Source organism: Cryptomeria japonica, chromosome 6 (assembly GCF_030272615.1).
Source record: "Cryptomeria japonica chromosome 6, Sugi_1.0, whole genome shotgun sequence".
NCBI lineage: Eukaryota > Viridiplantae > Streptophyta > Pinopsida > Cupressales > Cupressaceae > Cryptomeria > Cryptomeria japonica.
In genome coordinates, this window is record NC_081410.1 from 613009710 (window position 1) to 613028671 (window position 18962).

Below are 18962 nucleotides of genomic sequence, written 5' to 3' on the forward strand. Positions count from 1 at the left end.
ATCATCCACTAGGAAGTGACTTCAAGTTAGTCAATGATACCTGCACGATGAACATCACCAGGACATTGCAAGGCGGGATTCACAATCGGCTATCTCAAGATGCACAAGAGCTTGTAAAGAGGTATGGTGCTTGGTTCATCCAATTCCAGAAGTTTACATACATTAGAGTTCATGGGTGTCCTTCACCTCCCTATATGTTGCCGAGATATCCGACAGATAGGATAGTACTACTTGAAGTGACTAGGCAGTTGGCGGCTTATGCGAAGGCATTCAGACACAGGCATGGAAATGGAATTCCTATGCCTATCATACTAGGGAATTCAGTTGAGGTATGTCCTAATGCTCCGGCCTTAGATGATGCAGAAAGGGAGTTGGCCTTATATTCGTTTTTATTCTTTTCCTTAAGAGAGAATTTTGATCCTTATGGGTATATAGAGGAGACAGTTGGTAGAAAGTACAAGCATGAATGTCAGTTAGAGGACTTTTGGATGAATCTCTCAAGTGATCTAGAAGTGAAAAGAAAGATGCATTCCAGATTGCCTTTAGATTTTATCAGGAGATGCAAAGTTTACAGAGTGGCCGATCAAGCTCAGGACAGTGGCAGGCATCTCCAGTCATCCTATGATAGAGAGGACAAGGCAGTAAAGATAGATTGGAACGAGCTTGAGGTTGTGGACTTGAAGGCTTTGATGGCTCCAATTTTGTCTTGTACTCGCAGATGGGTAGATGTACAACATCAAAAGTTGAGAGAGCAGAACATACCAATGACTTTTACTTTGGAGGAAAGGTCGGGAGAAGGAGGAGCAAGCATAAGTGAAAGCCATCCTCATCCTAGAAGCACAAGCGAGGGCAATCCTCATCCCAGAAGCGCAAGTGAAGGCGATCCTCATCCTAGAGGCGCGAAGAGGAAAGAAAGACCTGAGAAAAAGAACCCTCCAAGAAGAAGCAAGAGGCCAATCGAGATCGCTCATCCGGTACATCTTCTCGACATGAAAAAAGGACAAGTCAAGGACAAGAAAAGAAGACACCTGAAATCGAGGAGTCTATGGAATCAATAGTACAGAATGATAAACACGAGGAAGGGCAGGCATCTCAATGTTCATCAAGTCAATCTCCCCAAGTCGATGAGCTACATGAAGACAAGAATGATGATGAAGTGACATCTCCTCTCCGAAAAGAAGAGCCATTACCTAAAGAGATACAAGTTAGAGAGACAAAATCTGCCATTCCAGATTGGTTGAAGGAGAGACTAACAAGGGTGATTGTGATTGAGGATGAAGATAATGTAATTGATTTAGAGAGCCTTGTAGGAAATTCCCAGGAAGTAACAGAGAAGAAGAAGGCCACCAAGATGTCCAAAATGATCAGAGATGAGACAGGGTCCAGGAAGTTGCAGATAGCTACACCAGTAGTGGACAAGTATGAAGGTGAAATCCTTGCAGAAGAATATGATGTAGAAACATTTGAACTTAGTCCACTCACCGCTGAGCAGACACTGGATGAGGCAACCGATTCATTTGAGGCACTTAAAGACAAGCTTAAGGAAGAAATGGAAAAGAATAGAAAGCTTGAGAGAGAGGTCGGCGCTTGGAGAGGCTACTTTAGCCATCTCAATCAGCCTTTGGGACGTCAGGATCCCGCAGTGTCTCCTGTGCAGGCACTTCCCCTTGAATCAGTTGGCGAGGCAGAGAGAGTCAAGAGTTTGGTTCAACTTATGAGCTCTTGGATTGACAAATCCCACACAGTTGCCGTTGAATTCGCAACTAGAATGATGCAGACAATCCATTGAGCTATCCAGGTCCTTGAGATCATCCACAACCTAATGATAACAGTAGACGCCTTTGCTCATACTAAAGATGTTATCATTCCTGTTCTTCAAGTAATCAGGCAAACACCAAGGAAAATCCTAGCACAAGAAAAGATAATGGATGGAGGAGCTCATAATTTACTCCAGTGGTCAACTCTACTCCAGATGAAGGAAGTTCTTTTCGAAGACATCAGCACCAAATGCAATCAAGTTGAAGAAGTCATCCATCCAATTCAGGATAAGGTGTTTGAGGTGTTATGTACTTTTCTTGCCAGGAGAATTGAAGTTGAGACAGCTGTGGATCTTCAAGAGTTGGAAGAAAAGGTCAAGGTCATCTTTTGCAAAGATGAGAATGTTATCACAGAATGTTCGCTACTATGCTCCCGATTGAGAAAATCAAGGAACTCGAACCTGGATGGGATGCAGCTCTTCTCAAGGCCTTTGATCAGGTTATCCACTTGGAAGAATGAATGAGGAATCTTCCCGAGATTCCTATTGCTGAGATTGAAGGAATTGTGTCCAGATTCATTGCATATGCTAAGAAGGAGCATTGGAAAGGGAATAAGGTTCTAGAAGAGAGGTTGTTGTAGATGATGTGGCACCTTAATTATCATTGGTCTATGTTTCCTAGATTTTTGTGCCAATTAAATATTTGGCTATGCATTTGATATTGTTCAATAAAAAGGGGACTTTTTGTAATAAACCCTAATTAGGGTTTAGGTGTCAGAATCTCAGCCGTTGATCTTCTTTTGATCTGGGCCGTTCATTGTAATTGAGGATGCTATATATACCCTCACTCATTTTCATTTTGTAATAGAAGGAGAAATTAAATAATTAGAAAATAGTTAGAAGTTAGAAGATTAGAGCCTTTAGAGAGAAGAAAGTTATTTTGTAGCAAGATTGAGCTTTGAAGAAAGAATTTCAAACAATTGTTGTCTATTTTGGCTTTGAGATCAATAAAATATTGAAGTCATGGTGTTTTATTGCAATTCTTGTGGCTATTTTCATGGTTGTTCACTTTCTTGAATCATTCTCAGTCAAAGAAGTATTTAAGTTTGAGGGACTAAGTGTTGGGCTTGATCTTTGGTGAGATTCACGTTCCAAACCACTAGCTTCTTACTGATTGTAAGAACGCCTTGTGTGGTCAACTGGAGATATTTGGATTACTTAAACCTTCAATCATCGTTGAACTATTGATATGTACTTTCATGGTAGTGTCTATGATCCTTGATGAATTGGAAAATCATTAGTCACCTTAGAAGATCGCATCAATTTCAGTTGAGTTGTTATGTCTTGGCAATATTGAAATTGGTAGAATCTTACCAAGTCTAGCCTACATTGAGTTATTCTTAGGATTAGATTAGAATTCATCCCTTGCAAACCCTACCTTTTGATCTTTTTGAGAATTTGTTAGTTTTAGGAAATTTTGTTCCTGCAGCCCGGAAAACGTAAGGCCCCTTGATGAAACAGCATTCACAACGACCACTGGTGCTTATCCACACGTAGAGACCCTACATCAAAGAACCTTGGAGTCATCCTGATTGATCCTTTTTCGCGACATCTTCAGCAATCAGAGGCTTTATTCAAGAGAGGATAAGGTACCCTTGGGTATTTTATTCTGTGTATGATTGTGTACAAAATACACGTCAACACCTTCTTGGTTGTTGCAGTTCCCCAAAGACCAGTAGAAAATGATTTCCCAGCTCATTGACTTCTATGATCTCCTTACTACCTGTGATTATCCTTGCCTTTGTCTTGATATTGTTATAGGATTTCTCAACCAGAAAATGAGCACTGCTAGACAGAAAACCCATGGCTAGTAATAGGCGTATGCCTGTCAGAAAATTGCAGTGATGGACCAAGAATAGGTGTATTCCTATTAGAAATTACCATGATCGTAATGCTCACAACTTCCTTGAAAATGCCCAGCATAAAGGGGCTGTCACAACTGCAGGTGATACACTCTTGAACACACTTGGATTGCCCAACATAAAGGTTGAATCATTTGCCAAGTAGGCTCAACAACAGTAATAAAAGATTTAAGAAAAAAATGCCACGTGGGTGGGAAAGTCAGAACCAGTTCTAGCTGGACTGAGTAGAAGATGAATCACATGGCCACAGGGAAATGTCAAGCAAACTAATTAGATCCCACATAAAGACAACACTCCAAGGAGTTCTAATGGCCCAACCAGTGTGTGGGCCCCAACAAGGAACTGTTGAAGCCAATCAGCCGAAACCAAAAATGGACAGGAAACCTAAAACACAAACAAATTGGAACAAACAAGCCAAAATTGAATGGTCATTGTTTTTGGCTGACACGAGATTGCTAGTGCCATGAAAGCTCATCCATTAGCAGGCTGCTGGCTGCAGGCTTTAAGTTGATTTAAAAAAGTCATTCAAAAAAACAAACCTAGAAAGTAGCAAACGTTCGACTCATGTACAGCTTTAATTACTTGTGACTTGAACTATGGTATAATTGCTTACTATACGATACATAAACTGGTACAAAGTCTTTAACTCAGACAATAGCATACGGCAATGAATTACTGTTTGACTTTGTACTTTGTATCTTCAACTTTATGAGATGATATGATACGAATAATAAGTACCACTATATCAGATTGATCATTGGATTCAAATTTCTTAATGCGTATGAGTTTCAGTTTATGCATTTCAATCATTAATCATGGAATCTCAATGTCTGATTCTGGATCAAGTTGTCAGTATTATTAAAAATAAATTTTATCAGCTGTTTTATTTTAAGCATTGATTGTTATATAATTTCAATAGCTGTCCCCAAAAGGAATTGTTTTGCTGTCCCTGAAATCACATTCCTCTATCCCAGAAACTTCGAGAAACACTCTACTAAATGTTTCCTTTTTGTACATTATTTGGATGCTTAATACCTGCGTATCTTGTTAATTTTCCATTTTTTTCCTCTTACAAAGCATTGATCCCCAAGTCCTTAGGTTCCTTTGCAAAGGGGTGATATGTCACCCTAAAAGTTATTTTATCATGGGGATTTTGGTAATTTTTTTTGTTTCTTCTTCATTGATTCTCTTCCAAAATGTTTTAAGGAATCTAAAGTTTTAATGGCTGGAAATCTTGTTTCCTTTTGTTACTTGGTTTTCTGATATCTTGTTTGTGTGAAGAGGATACTTATTTTTTAACATGCTAGGTGGCAGAAAATTTACAACTAAAGTTGATACATTGACACTGCGAGATCCAAATTCAACATTGGCTGCAATGATTAGTGGTCGACTTCCTTCACTCAGGGATCCTCAAAGTGTATGTGCTTTGCCTACTTTTGTAGGCTATGTCATAAATCTTAATTTAATATGCATTGCCCTTCTTAACTCATACAGTAGTGTTCCATTAAGAAAATGAAATGTATATGACATATAATTCTTCTACTTGCTTGTATGATGTCTAATATCTTTGACCTTCAAAACAAGTATTGGAAGATATTAAAATTTGAAAAATTCCAAGGCTTCTGTACTCCGTAATAGTTTTATAAAACTTTTGGAAACAACGGACACAAATTCTTAGTTGATGTTTGGAATAACATCTCCTGATTCATCATTTGTATAAATCTTGTTTAAGAAGTTAGAACAGTAGTCAAGAGCTCCTCATATAGATCTTGTGTGAGAAGTAAGAACAGTAGTCAATAGCTCCCCATATAGATAACTCTAGTAATGATGAGAAAATTTTAAATCCAAAAATTAGCTGTTGGAAAACTGTTACCACGGTTTTTGAACTCGGTCAAATTTAAACTTTTGAGTCAAGCCTCTGTTATTTGTATTGGTCGCTCTCGATCATTTTCACCATGCCTCTAGATTATGAATATGCGTCTTCTCTGACTTCCCGCTAATGTAAGAGGCAGTAAGATTTATATCAGCATATTTGCTCAATTGAAAAAACAAAACAAAACATGTTTTAAACCCGACATCAAAAGAAGCACAAATATCAATGTGATCAGCACTTGTAAAGGTTCAGAAGTTGGTGTCGGTGCACTTTTGCAACAGCGGATGTGGAAAGTTTGCCGCGACTTCCCAATGAGTAATCGGGATGTCGGACCATCCTCGAACTCCTGAACCAAACCATATGGTTTCAAGTTTGTGAAATCTCTCGACTCACAAACATCACACATTGTCGGGCGATATCCATACTTTCCAACCCTCGAAAAGTCCCGACACGGTTGCAACAAACATCAAGGCTTCCGATAACTCTTGCAAATCGATTAGTGAAGATGAAGACGCTGCCACACCGTGTGTTTCCAAAGCTCGCAGGAAGCGGCTCAGCCAAAATGTTTCCCAAATAAGTGCAAATGATATGTGTACCGAGCTCCTAATGAGGGGGTTAATAGACAGGATTTTTATTCTATAGGAGACTCATTTCTGTTGGGTTAATCTTCCCCCATATCCTATATGCAGCATTTATCAATGTTATGGAGTATCAATTTCTTTCGTGTAGGATCTGGTTGAGAATTTGAAATATTGATATGAGAAGGACGGAATTGCGTTGCCTAGCAGAAAGTTTAGAACAGGTGGAAGAAAACGGTCTGTACGACCACAAGCAATGTGAGGTTGCATGTGTGACTTCATAATTAAACGCTTGTTTAGCCAACCATCTATTGCTGTAATTGTATATGACCAGCAACAACATGTTAATCGTACAGGTTCAGTTTGCCATGGACCCCTTGACAGGAATGCTCTTGCACCTCGAACCATGACGCATCCCTATGTCCCAAATGAGCTTCGCCAACAAGCCATGTCAATGATATATTTGGGAATTTCAGAGGAAAGTATATTGCAGAAACACATTGAAGATTCAGAGACATTTGGTGGTTCTGCTAATGGAGGTGACCTGGTTTCCAAGTTTGTACAGAAATTAGAGATGGTTATTAGAGGTCTTCGTATGAATTGGATCCAGATGATCTATTGAGTATACGGAAGTGGATCAAAAGATGTCAGAATTATTTGTTTTTCTTCCAGGATTCTTTTGATACAGATCCCTTCATATTGGGGATTCAAACAGAGTGGCAGTTGCAGCAAATGATTTGCTTTGGTAACAACAGGATTATAGTAGCCGACACAACTTTTGGAATCAATAAGCTCAAGTATCCTTTGTACACTCTTCTTGTCTTTGATTCAAACCAACATGCTCTCCCTGTCGCATGGGTCATTACACCTAGTTCTGCTAGTGATGATGTCCGAAAATGGATGGGTGCACTTAATGATAGAATTCGTGCAAAGTATCCCTTGTGGAAGCTGAATGGATTTACAGTTGATGATGCAACCACAGAGATTGCTGCCATCAGAGATGTATTTCAGTGTCCTATATTGCTCTGCATGTGGCATGTCCATTGAACATGGCTTAAGAACATCACAAAGAAGTGTAGCAATGTAGAGGTACGGTGGGAGATGTCTAAGCGCCTTGGGCATATCATGTATAGTCCTTGGACAGGGGTTGATTCTGTAGACGCCATCTCAGAGTTTGTGCAGGATTTTGTAGACCAAAGTGTCTTTTGAAATATTTTAAATTGAAGTGGATGCCCAAAATAGAGATGTGGCTTGCTGCCATGAGAATTCTCCCAATTGCAAGTCAGGAGACATGTGGAGCAATTGAAGCACACCATATTGGACTGAAGACTAGCTTATTTGATGAATTGGACATGAGTGCATGTCCGCGCTTTGATTGGTTGGTACACAAACTAACTACTGAAGTGCACTCTTGCTATTGACTTGATCGGTATGCAGAAGAGAGCGGCTTGCTTGGAAGCATAAGATAACAATACATAAGTCCCACGTCATGGTACAGGGCACTCCAAATTCCCGACACTGATGTTATCTTAGATGATCAAGATCTCCGGTTTGCAATGGTTATCAGCCAAAGTGATCCCACACAAACACATGTTGTCTGGAATCCTGGATCAGAAGTTGCACTTTGTGATTGTTCGTGGTCAATGCAAGGCTATCTTTGCAATCATGTTATAAAGGCCAATATGGTTTTTTGCGATCGTCAGCTAGCCTAGCCTTCAATGGTTTTTCACACATACCATCATGTTTTGCTCAATATGTGGCATAATTCACCTGATGACTCGATTGCTCTTGACCATGCTTCAGCACATGCTGTTCAAATGCAGCAGAACCTTAAGAAAATAGTTGACCTTTTATGCTTGTGAAGGTTTTTCCTCTATGGTTAAGTCATTTTCTATTGCATGGATTGGAAAGAAATGGAGAACATCTAGACTTGGAGCTATTACAGCTGGGCATGAAGATTCAATGGGCAGGATTATTGTTGCACCGGATCAGAATGAGGAGCATCAAGATTTAGTAGTTGGGCATAGAGTTGTGCCAGATCAGATTTCTGAGTATCAAGATTTAGTGGTTGGTAACACTGTGGCATTAGATCAGAATGTTGAGATCCAAGATCGAAGTGGTGGGGACACTATCCCACTGGGTCAAAATACTGTTGTAATTTAAGTTAGAGATTCATGATGAATGATTTTTAAAAGATAGTGAATTAAATATTATGTATGCTGGAAACAAAAAGACTCAAGGAAGAGATTTTTATTTTTTTTCCAAGAATCAGTTATAAGTAACTGAAAGGTCACCGAGTGCTATTTTTAAGGAATGATTTTCAAGAGAGGGGGGGTCTTTTGGGGGAGGTTATTGTGGTAGAGGAGAAGAACGTATTTTGGGTTTTCCTGATCCTATTGTACAGGGAAAGAATGGTCTAAGCACCATTTCTTTTACATTAGAGATAAAGAGGGAATGCATTCTAAAACTGTGTGTTTATATATGTTTCTCTTGGCTGCAGATTTGTCTTTGAGCAGATGTAGTTATTCTCTAATGTTTTCCCCTGTCATCTTTGATTATGCATACAATTATTACAGAGCCTTTGTACTCTGAATTGTTTGGATTTTAAATCTTCTCTTCGAATCATTTTCTAGAAGTATTAAGAGAATGAACTTTGTGTCATTTTCTATTTTCCTCCGTTTATAAATCTGCTGTTCGCATCTGTGTCATGGCTATGAGCAGATGTTAGCTGCCTTTATTGCTTTCCGGTCAAAAGCATATCCAGAAAACACACATTTTATCTAACGAAGGGAGCTGTACCTTCATATCAAAATTCAAAGAGGAACCATCACGGTTTGCTCAACTGTTGGTTGCAATTGGTCTTAGTTTGGGTTGGAGTGAGTCATTGATTATATTTTGAAAGGTTAAATCTGTTAACCAACAAAAACATATTTAATTTTGTAACCCACCAAATTGAAAATATTGAATGCCATCTCCTAAAATGAGGGAACCTTAATTATTTGATAATAGGTCTGCACAATCTACTTAAACCTAAACCATCATTTCTATTAAAATTTTGAAGTATGCTTTCCAATCTTCATCACCTCTCACAATTGATGCTTGTAAGGTGGTTTTCTAGTCCTCTTTTGTAGTATTACTATTGATACTAGAAAAGAGGAATAAAGGAATTGTTTTTCTAATATGGTTACTGTTACCTATTTTTCGCTCCTGGCTGAAAAATAGGTTGAGAAATGCTAGCATGAACAAAAGAAAGCTAGTGTATACTTATTCTCTATTTTTGTGTTTTAAAGATGGTGTTTCTAAGTACTTCTATTCTGTAACAACAAAGAGAGAAACATCTCATTGCAAGAGAAAAGTATTTTATTCATATTCAAAATTGCGTCCCACACAAAGAGCCGTGGGACTAGCTACGTGCATCCAGTGCAGAAAGGAAATATACATATATACATGCACAAGTACAAAGGAAAAAATGAGGAAAAGGCATGTCAAGAATGGAACCAGTCATTGCCTGAATGACTGGAACAGTTGAGGTACGCTCGTCGTCGCCTTTGTCTTGCTGCTCCACCCTGGTCCGTTGAGGCTTTCTTTCTGATATCTGCAAGAGGTTGAAACAAACAATGTGTTAGAACATTTTGTTCTAAGCAATAGCTGGCTGCATTTTTGACATATGTACTAATGCACGCATATATATATATGATCCCTACGTACATCAAATGCATATAGCTCGCATCACAAAGGAATCTCGAAAGGCAAAAAATCAGACAAAAATGAAGGTCACCATACATATGCATTTTTTGCTAACAGGTTTGTTTCATGTGCAGGAAAAGGAAAAAGGACAGTTTGCTGGTCATAAAATTCACTAAGATGAGTGGAGACGAATGCGGCTCCCACAAGGTTTGAGCCCAGCTCATGTGAGGAAAATCAAGGTTTCATACAATCAAATCATGTCAGGGCTGGTGATAAGAAGGAGAAGACATTCAATTTCCAGTCATTATCCCATTGAAATTAACAGTCTTTATCCTGATTACAATAATAGTGCAGATAGTACTTTTCCTATGCCCAATAGATCAGGTCATTTTAAAGCTGTCTCTTCAAAATAAAAAATAAAAAAATGAGAATAGAGCAGGGGTATTCTATACTGATGATTTTGTCAAAGCAGAGGGTGGAGTTACTGTCAGAAAATATTCAGATTATGGTACTAATATTCGGGTGATGGCAGCCATTGTTTGAAGATAAAGTCAGATCCGTATCAAGAGATGGACATCGGACATCATATGATATGATTGATTCTTATATTGACTCAGATTCAGATTCAGATGTTGAAATATCCGTCGTTCCTCAAAACATCTATCCGGTAAGAGATTGTCCATCTCCTGGATATGTTCAGCTTCATGGTAAGAAAACCATTCAAAGAAGAGAAAAGGAAAATGAACAACGTTCATTTGAGGAAGAACATGACATCAGGAAAGTATGTAATAAGGACAAGAGTAATATGGGTAAACAGAGGTCTAATGAAACATCTAATGGCTTCCAGCCATCTGAAAATGATCAACTGTAGAATGGGACTTACAGTTCTAGGAAACAGATATTTTATCCGAGCAAGGAAATTCATTTTGCTAGATTTATAAGAGATCGGTCACTTGGGCCACACCAGAATGGGGATGAAGCTACCTTACACTCTCTAGATGATTCTGGTGAAGATATGCTATATGGAATTGATAAAACTTACACTTCCAGTTCTGTAGGTATGCATCCATATAAGCTACAGCAGCATAGGGGTGATAGTACCTTACATTCTCTGGATGGCTCTCAATCACCTAAGAACAATGATCACCTTGAAAATAATGATGAAGATGTGGAGCAGAATTTTCAGCAGTCTAATCATAGAAGGCAGTGGTCAAATCCTACTCTCATGAGACATTCCAAACCTCAAGAAATTCATTGCAAGGGTGGTAAAACTCCGGAAAACAAGCCACAGAAAGGAAGAAAAGAATCACTGAATTTGTGTCATAAGGATCATTATGATTGTGATATAGACAGTTCAGACTTCAAAGATCAGTATGCTAGACAATCTCATCCCATAAGAAAGGTACGAAAGGCGACACTTTCTTGCAATCAGTTGGAGATGCAGGGTTTTCAGATCAAAATGAATCTTCTAAAGGGAAAAGTAGTCCTGGTAATAAAGGAACAATGAAATTGACTGATAGCAGTATAAGCTCAGAATTTGATTTTTGGAAAGATTTGTCAGATGATATTAATCAAGCAGTTGAAAGAGCTGAGATAAACAAAGTTGGTTTTCCTTTTATTAAGAATGTTAGGTAGAGTGGAAATGAAATTATTAAGAGTTTAGGTTTGCAATCACAAACCCAAGCAGATGAACGATATGTGGAAAGTGGGCTTGCTACCCCAAAACTAACAATAGATGATAATAGTCCTGTTACACTGCCTAAAGTTCATTTCCAGAATTACCTAGTTCAAGCAAGAATGCACTGCATTCAACTGCAGCATCTTTAACAAATGGGAAGAGCCTAAAGGACAAAGGCGTTTTTATTTTTTCAAAGAATAAAACCAGATTCAGAATTGTCACGCATCACCAGACCTCAGAGGATGATGTCCGATATGTTATTTCATGTTTTCAGGAATTTCTCTTATGTTCAGAAACAAGCAGCAATATTGCATAAGGGTCCCAGAACGAAACCCAACCAAGCCCAGCAGTTGAAGTTTCTCAGCTATGATGCAAATCAGGGATTTCTTGCCGATGGAAATGGAAGACAGATTTGATAGTGAAGTCAACTTGGCAGATTGGTTATGTAACTTGTGGGATGTTTCAGGCCTCGAAATGATAAAATGTTTTGTGCTTCCTTCCTTGATAGAAGGTTGTATAATAGGCTCGAGTAAAATGCCCCCATAAAGCAAGGGTTTCCAAGAATCGAAACAGTTTTGGCTACATAAAAATGGTTTGAAATTTCCCAAAGATTGTTTCTATGTAAATGTTCAATTTACTACGTATAAGGAGAAAAATAAAGCCTGGTTCCCTTCAAGTCTTGTGTTTAGAAGATCTGGACTGATGCCAGTGGCTCATACATTAAGAGCTTCAAAAGTGTTGCATGCTCTTGACAACTTTAAAACATGTATTGCAGAATGGAACTTCTTTGATGGAGGCACTCCAAATTTTGAGAACACAGGTCAGGTTAATTCATCCCTGGAAGTCAGTACGTGGGTCACAGCGAAGGATATACTTCGACCCCACTGTTCTATTGAGAATCACATAGACCAAAAATGCGCATTGGGATGAGCTGACAAAGGGGTCTCATCGAAAACTTCAATATGGTGCTCAGAAAAATGGAAAACACAGAAATTCGAAGTATTATTCTCATAATTAAGATAAAGAGAGGAAGGATAATCCTGCAGTACCAAGGAAAGTAGCTTACAAAAGGTGCAACAAATCACATAAATGGATTTTTAAAAAAAATGCAAGCAAATGCCGAGCAGGTTCGAATGCCATGAAATACTTCAGAAAGACACAGAGAGGAAAGCCATGCATATTACGTTGAAAAGCATTTTTTCCTTCCAGAATTGGTAAAGAATGGCGGACCTGTGCAGAATAACGGATGCAAAGTGGAAGGATCGCGCCCAGCAAGGAAGGAGTCACTTCGAATACCCAAAAAAAAACGCTCAGAAACGCAACAGATTTCCAGCGGCTCCATAAAATGAGCCCGAAACTAGCAAAAATGCAGTCAAAGAGCCGGCCGTAAGCAAAAGGAGCGCCCAACACTCATTTCGGCACCCAGAACAGAGAAGAAACCGACGTTTTTTCTTCTTTCCACGCCCAGCTCAAACCCTAAGCGGCGCCCAGAAGGATGCAGAGCCAGTTTCCAGAATTGTCGAAAGACAAAAGTGAAGAAGCAAAATGAGCTTTTAGGGTTATTGTTTCCCTAAAATATCTTCATAAAAAATCGCCTATGTTTCCTTCGCTTTCTTTCTCCTCTCTTCTATGCCACGTTAATTGTTGGAAGCCACATGGCAAGGTTCGCATATGCCTCCAAGTGATTTTAATCACTTTAAACATTTTGTAAAATCTTTTGCTTCCTAAGTGATCTTCTATCACTTAGTCCCCCCTTGCAATTTCTTAGCAAGTTTTTTTTTTTTTTTCATTTAAAAACTCAAATACGCCCTCAAGGAAATGTAAGCAAATATTGCTTTTAAAGTTCTCTTTTTTATTATTATTTATTATTTTCTGACCAAACATAAAGTTTGATTTTATTTTTATTTTATATTTAAAAAATAATAAAATATAATAAATTTTTTTATTTATTAAAGTGTTAATCAAACACTTTTATTAAATATATTTTTTATTACATTTTATTATTTAATAAATAAAAATAATAAAATTGTGTTATTAAAGTGATTTATTTATTTTGTCACTTTAAATAAAACGATTCTATTATTTTTATGTTATTAAGACCTTTAAATATAAATGAAAATAAAGTCAAACAAATGCCTGACCAGATAATAATAATTTTTAAAAAAAAAAATCACTTTATTAGATATTTTGTTTGGGCAAAGGGAGGGATATTTTTGCATTTATGAGGGCTTGCAGGCCTGTCAGAGGCATTTCAGGGTCATTTATGTTGCATTTATGAGGTTTTATGGTTGCAGAATGGATGACTTAGCCTTTTGGCTCAGGTTTATCCCTTTTGAGATATTTTTGAGGCCCAAAAAGTAGGTTTTTTGAGTTTGCTCGACCTAAAATGAGGAGGTGGAGTCTTCTTGATAACTTTGGAAAAAGGCATATATACTGGGAGCCTTCATTTTTGTAAGGGTTCTGATTCATTCATCTTGGAGCAGACTGTAATTTTTTAGTTCTCTCTGCAGGAAGGGATGTCTTTGTAACACATTTTCAGGATTTATAAAGCTTGGTGATACCTGTTTGGCAAGGATAATAGCTTGGTTTACTCCTCTACTCTTCATCTTTCTCTGTTACTGCATCTTCAGGGTTAGTCAGTTCTTTGGTGGTTGGTTTTTGCCCCCCTTAAAATTTACATTTCCTTTTGATGCCTTATGCAGAAACATATATACTACTTGCAGGTCATTAGCTGTGTATTAATGATTAATAGTCTTAGGTTGTGAAAAGGTTTTTTCCCTCTTAGGACTGTGATTATCCAACCTGCTTATGAAGCATTGATGCAAGGGTCATGGGTTGTTGGTTAGTGTATAAAAGGGTTTATTATCATTGTTGTACTGTGTGTCTTTTGCTTAGTAAGATTTCAAAAATACCATCTGGTGCAATCACCTTATATTCAAAATTTTAGTTTTACATTTTCTCCTCCTTACTCTTTTCCCTGAAGAAATTGTTAGTTTAGGTGCAGAATCTGAAAAGAACCAGCTTACTCTGGAGGTTCACTCCATTTTTTAGGCAACCCACAGGCCTAGGAGGGTTCCCATGTGTCACAAGCCTGCTGAGTTGATAGCTTAGCAAACAGGGGTGCAGGTTCAAGTGATAACAGTTACAGGTTCTAATATGATTACTGAACAAATATACCACTATCACCTCATATAATGTAGAAATTCGCTCTACTACTATGTAGGAGTGTACAAGATATTTTCTTAGTAAAGAAGTGACATAATCTTTCATGAACAATGAAAGGAAAGAACAAGATATACTAGAATCTGGAGAGAAGCCCTTGATTCCTTAGGCACTAAGGGGGTGGCTTGAGGCACATTCATCTTTTTATTGAAGAAATGATGAGTTAAAACTGGGTTGATTGGTGAGAGCATAGATTAAAAATTTAGCAAAATTCATTTGACTTGTGAGTACTTGCACTCTGAATGAGGTTGGCAAGTTGTAATGTCTCCTTTTTGGGATGATATGGTTTATGTTTGGATTAGCCTATTATTGGCCCTCGTAGGCTAAGATCGACGGCTAGAGGGTTCCAGTTGGCAGTTTAGGAGGCTTATTCCCATTCCGGAGGTTAGAAGTGTTCAGGATTACTCTTCGTTTGGTTCAGTTTGACACACTTACTATTTATAGTAAGTCAGTGGTTGCTTGAGAGGGACCCTTCCTATTTTTAGTAAGGCAGTTGGATGTGCAGTGGATGTAGTAGTTGTCTCTCTGGAATCGAGAAAAACTTTATTAATAATTAATCATTAAAGGCATATTATAAAGTTATTAAAGTCATTTTATGTGCAATGGGGCCATGACCCTCAATTAAGTGACTTAAAGTGCAATCAATCATTTTTAGTATTTGAGGCCTATTTATTGATGCATTTGATAAAGTCAAAAGATAAATATAAAATATCATTTTAAATTATATTAATGTGCATCTAATAATTCAAGTCTTGGGCACCCACTTATGAAGATATTAAATACAGTCATTATGCAAACCCTAAAGTGGATTTAAATGCTATTAAGGAGATTGAGGTTATAAAAGGACTCAAAAAGCAAATGCCTTTTCATTCTTGAATATTATAAACTAGTGCTTTTTGATAATGAGAGCTGTGTGTAGAAATACACAAGGGTTTCAGTCATTTCCAACATTGGAGAAGGAAAACTCTTCAGTGTCTTTGCAATTTTGAGGTTGTGAGATCAACCAAATCATTGCTTGTGGAGGACTTCATCCAAAAGTTCTAATTGTGCTCAAAAGAGAAGGAATTTCATCTAGGGTTTGGAGATTATTGAAGCATAATTAGTTGCAGACCTTCAGCTCCATCTTTGGCAGCCATTATCACTCAGAAATCAAGCTTTATTTGCTGCTACAGTCAGCAGGGATCACCCAGCCTAGGTCGTGGTCCTCATTTGTGTCAAATCGCTTGGGGTAGAAGGCATGTAATGTCATCCCCTTGCAACATCTATGTAATAGCAGCAGATTTGATGCATATAGAATGGGATTTTACAGAGAATATGCTCCCAGCAGCAGCATGTGTGAGTGCTACTGCTGACAGCAGATCGCTTTCCATTTGATGCATGTTTCTCTTCCATGCTGGGCGCCTTGGGCAGCATAGACATCTTGCATAGCATTTTGGGTGTAGTCTTCGCTATTGGAGCAGCAACATCCACTACCAGGTTCTTTTAATTACCGGTTATTCCCAGTGTTTGCAAGAAATGATTTTGTAATGTGGTAACTTGTAAAAATCAATAAAGTTTCATGTGTTGCTGCTGTCGAATAATTTACAGCTTCTTGCATTTAGATTTAAGTTGCAGACAATTAGTTACCTTCAGAATTTATTTTATGCATTGTTCTTGCATTTTATATATTGGAAAAAATACCATAGAAAGTATATAATTGCAAACCAAAACCAAAACTACATCAGTTTGCACTTGGGTGGAGTTAGAACCTTGCAGGAGTTCTTACACAAGTAACTTGCCAAAAAATCACAAATGAGTTATTGGTGAGTACTTGACCAAAAGGTGCATAAAAATTCACTAATAACTCATGAGTCGGTGAGAAAATTTTCATTGGCAGAACTTACCAGCTATCTACAAGATCTCTCATTAAGCTGATAACAACATCCTTGCATATTTGTTTGAAGATAACAACAATATAGTATTTCCACAAATGAATCTACTTAAGTTATCAGTCACATGTGCAAGACTTGTGCATGCATGATATGGTTCTCCATGATAATGGTGATTAAAGTTCACCAAGGATATCCCCTAGATTGTGTTATTGCATCACGAAAGCATGTAATATTGTAAAAATGAAGAAAACATAATATTTAATATTCTATTAAATAACATGATGCTGACTACAAAGTTCTTCATTTTCTTATATAGAGAATGGAGGATGAAACCATGCAAAAGGATAAACATGACATGACTTACCCAACACTAGAAAAAGCGAACTAAAAAAAGTCAAAAGACACACTTGTCACTAAGTTGACTTTATTACAATTGTTAGCCTTATCTTCTAATAATTATTTAATATTATTCTAATACTCCACCTTAAGGCTTCACTAAAAACAAAACATATCAAACTAAAATCACCTTGAACCATGGATTTGCCATTCTTTTTTAATGTCTTGAGCGTAGGAATGCCTAGTGTGGGGCCTTGGCGGCCACGTGTTGAATGGGGTGCTCCAATGTTCGGGTACTTCACCAAAAGCTTGGACTTATGGCTAGAGTGGTACCCATGGGCGTTAAGGATGGCCACACAGGCATTCTAGCCAAAGTACTTGAGCATTCAAGTACCCCATTCAGATATGTGGCCACCAAAGCCACACATTGGGTATAGCAGAACCCATCCAATTTGAATATGTGTATCCAACCAACCTAGGATCTTTGATTCTACAATATAGAATGCCAAAGTCAAGTGCCCCTTTCATGTATCTCAGTACCCTCTTTGCTGCAATCCAATGTTCTACCTTAGGTGGTGCCATGAATCTAGAAATGTAACTCTCAACATTGATCAAGTTAGCTCTAGTGGCTGTAATATAGATAAGGCTGCCCGTTAGTTGCTTGAATGCAGATTCATTGATCACTTTTCAGTTAGTTTTGGCTGAAAGCTTCAACCCTTTCTCCATAGTTGTAGATGAGATCTTGCAATCTGTCATTCTAAACTTGTATAGCAAACTCCTAGCATATTTAGACTAATAAAGGAAAATACAACCACCTATTTGCCAAATTTCCGCACCTAGGCAATAATGTAGGAGGCCTAAGTATATGTCAGAAGCCTTGCTCAAATTTCATTTGATTTGCTCGATCAAATGTGTCTCACTACTTGCGATGATGATATCAATCCACATAAATGACCAGAAGGATGATATCATGATCTTTGCTTTTGACGTAAAGGTTAGGATTTGATGGACTTATTTGGAACCCCTATTCATCCAAATACCTATCAATCTTTATGGAACATGGCTGGGGTGACTATTTCAGGCCATAAAGAGCCTTTGTCAATTCGCATAATTGATGCTCCTTTTTTGCAACCTGAAATCCCTGAGGCTGAGACATGTATACTTTCCAATGAAACTAAGCTACCATGGCTAGAATCAAGCAAATTGTGCTTATCTTTTCTGTAGGAGCAATGGTCTCCTCATAATTAGTAACTTCTCTCTGCGAGAATCCTTTAAGCACCAATGGTGCTTTGTACTTGTCAAGCATACTATCAGATTTATATTTGACTTTGTACACACATTTGCAACCAATGGGTTTCTTCCTTGGTGGAAGATCTGGAAGAATCCAAGTCTTGTTCTTCATAAGACTTTGACATTTGACTTCCATGGCCTTTCCTCGTGCAAGTTTACCTTTTGCCTTTGCAAAATCTTGGAGCTCATGAACACTCTAAATGTTAGCAATAAGAGAAAAATTAATTGTATTGTGCTTGCTCGTCTTTGGATGATTTTCCTTCAATCATTTCGTCATCTCGACAATCACCAATGAATTTTTCTCACCACTTAGGTCTCCTATTCTCTCTTGATCAAAATCTTCTATGTGCTAAACGGATGGATTGTGTGATCACAAAGACGACTCCAAGGTTCTAGATTCATGTAGATAGTCTCAGTTGGTTCGTTGTGATATTCTGGTTATTTCAAGGGGGACTTACACAATATCAATCTAAAGATTCTACTGATTCCTGACCTTTTTTTTTGGAACGATTTTTAATAAGTTCTACTTAGTCCTATTTCCACTAGTCTTGGGAAAAAAAAGGGCAAAAGATGAGGATTTTAAGAAGATAATTCTAACCCTAGCTAATCCTATGAACTTGGGAGATGGAAACTACAAACGTGGAATTAAAACCAATTCTTGCTTCGCCAAATTTAACAACTACACAAGAGAGGTGCTACCTTCTAAGGGATTCAAAAGATTTTCATATGACTTATATTCACCAACTTTC

General features: G+C 37.9%; 1 protein-coding gene across 1 annotated transcript in view; it reads left to right on the plus strand.

The window, feature by feature from the left end:
- Positions 1–18962, plus strand: part of LOC131037740 (FH protein interacting protein FIP2) — a 186215-nt gene that overhangs the window by 39574 nt on the left and 127679 nt on the right. The window contains exon 2 of the mRNA XM_057969934.2: positions 4986–5095. Within this exon, the coding sequence (XP_057825917.2) occupies positions 4986–5095 (110 nt within the window). The remainder of the gene's footprint in view (positions 1–4985; positions 5096–18962) is intronic.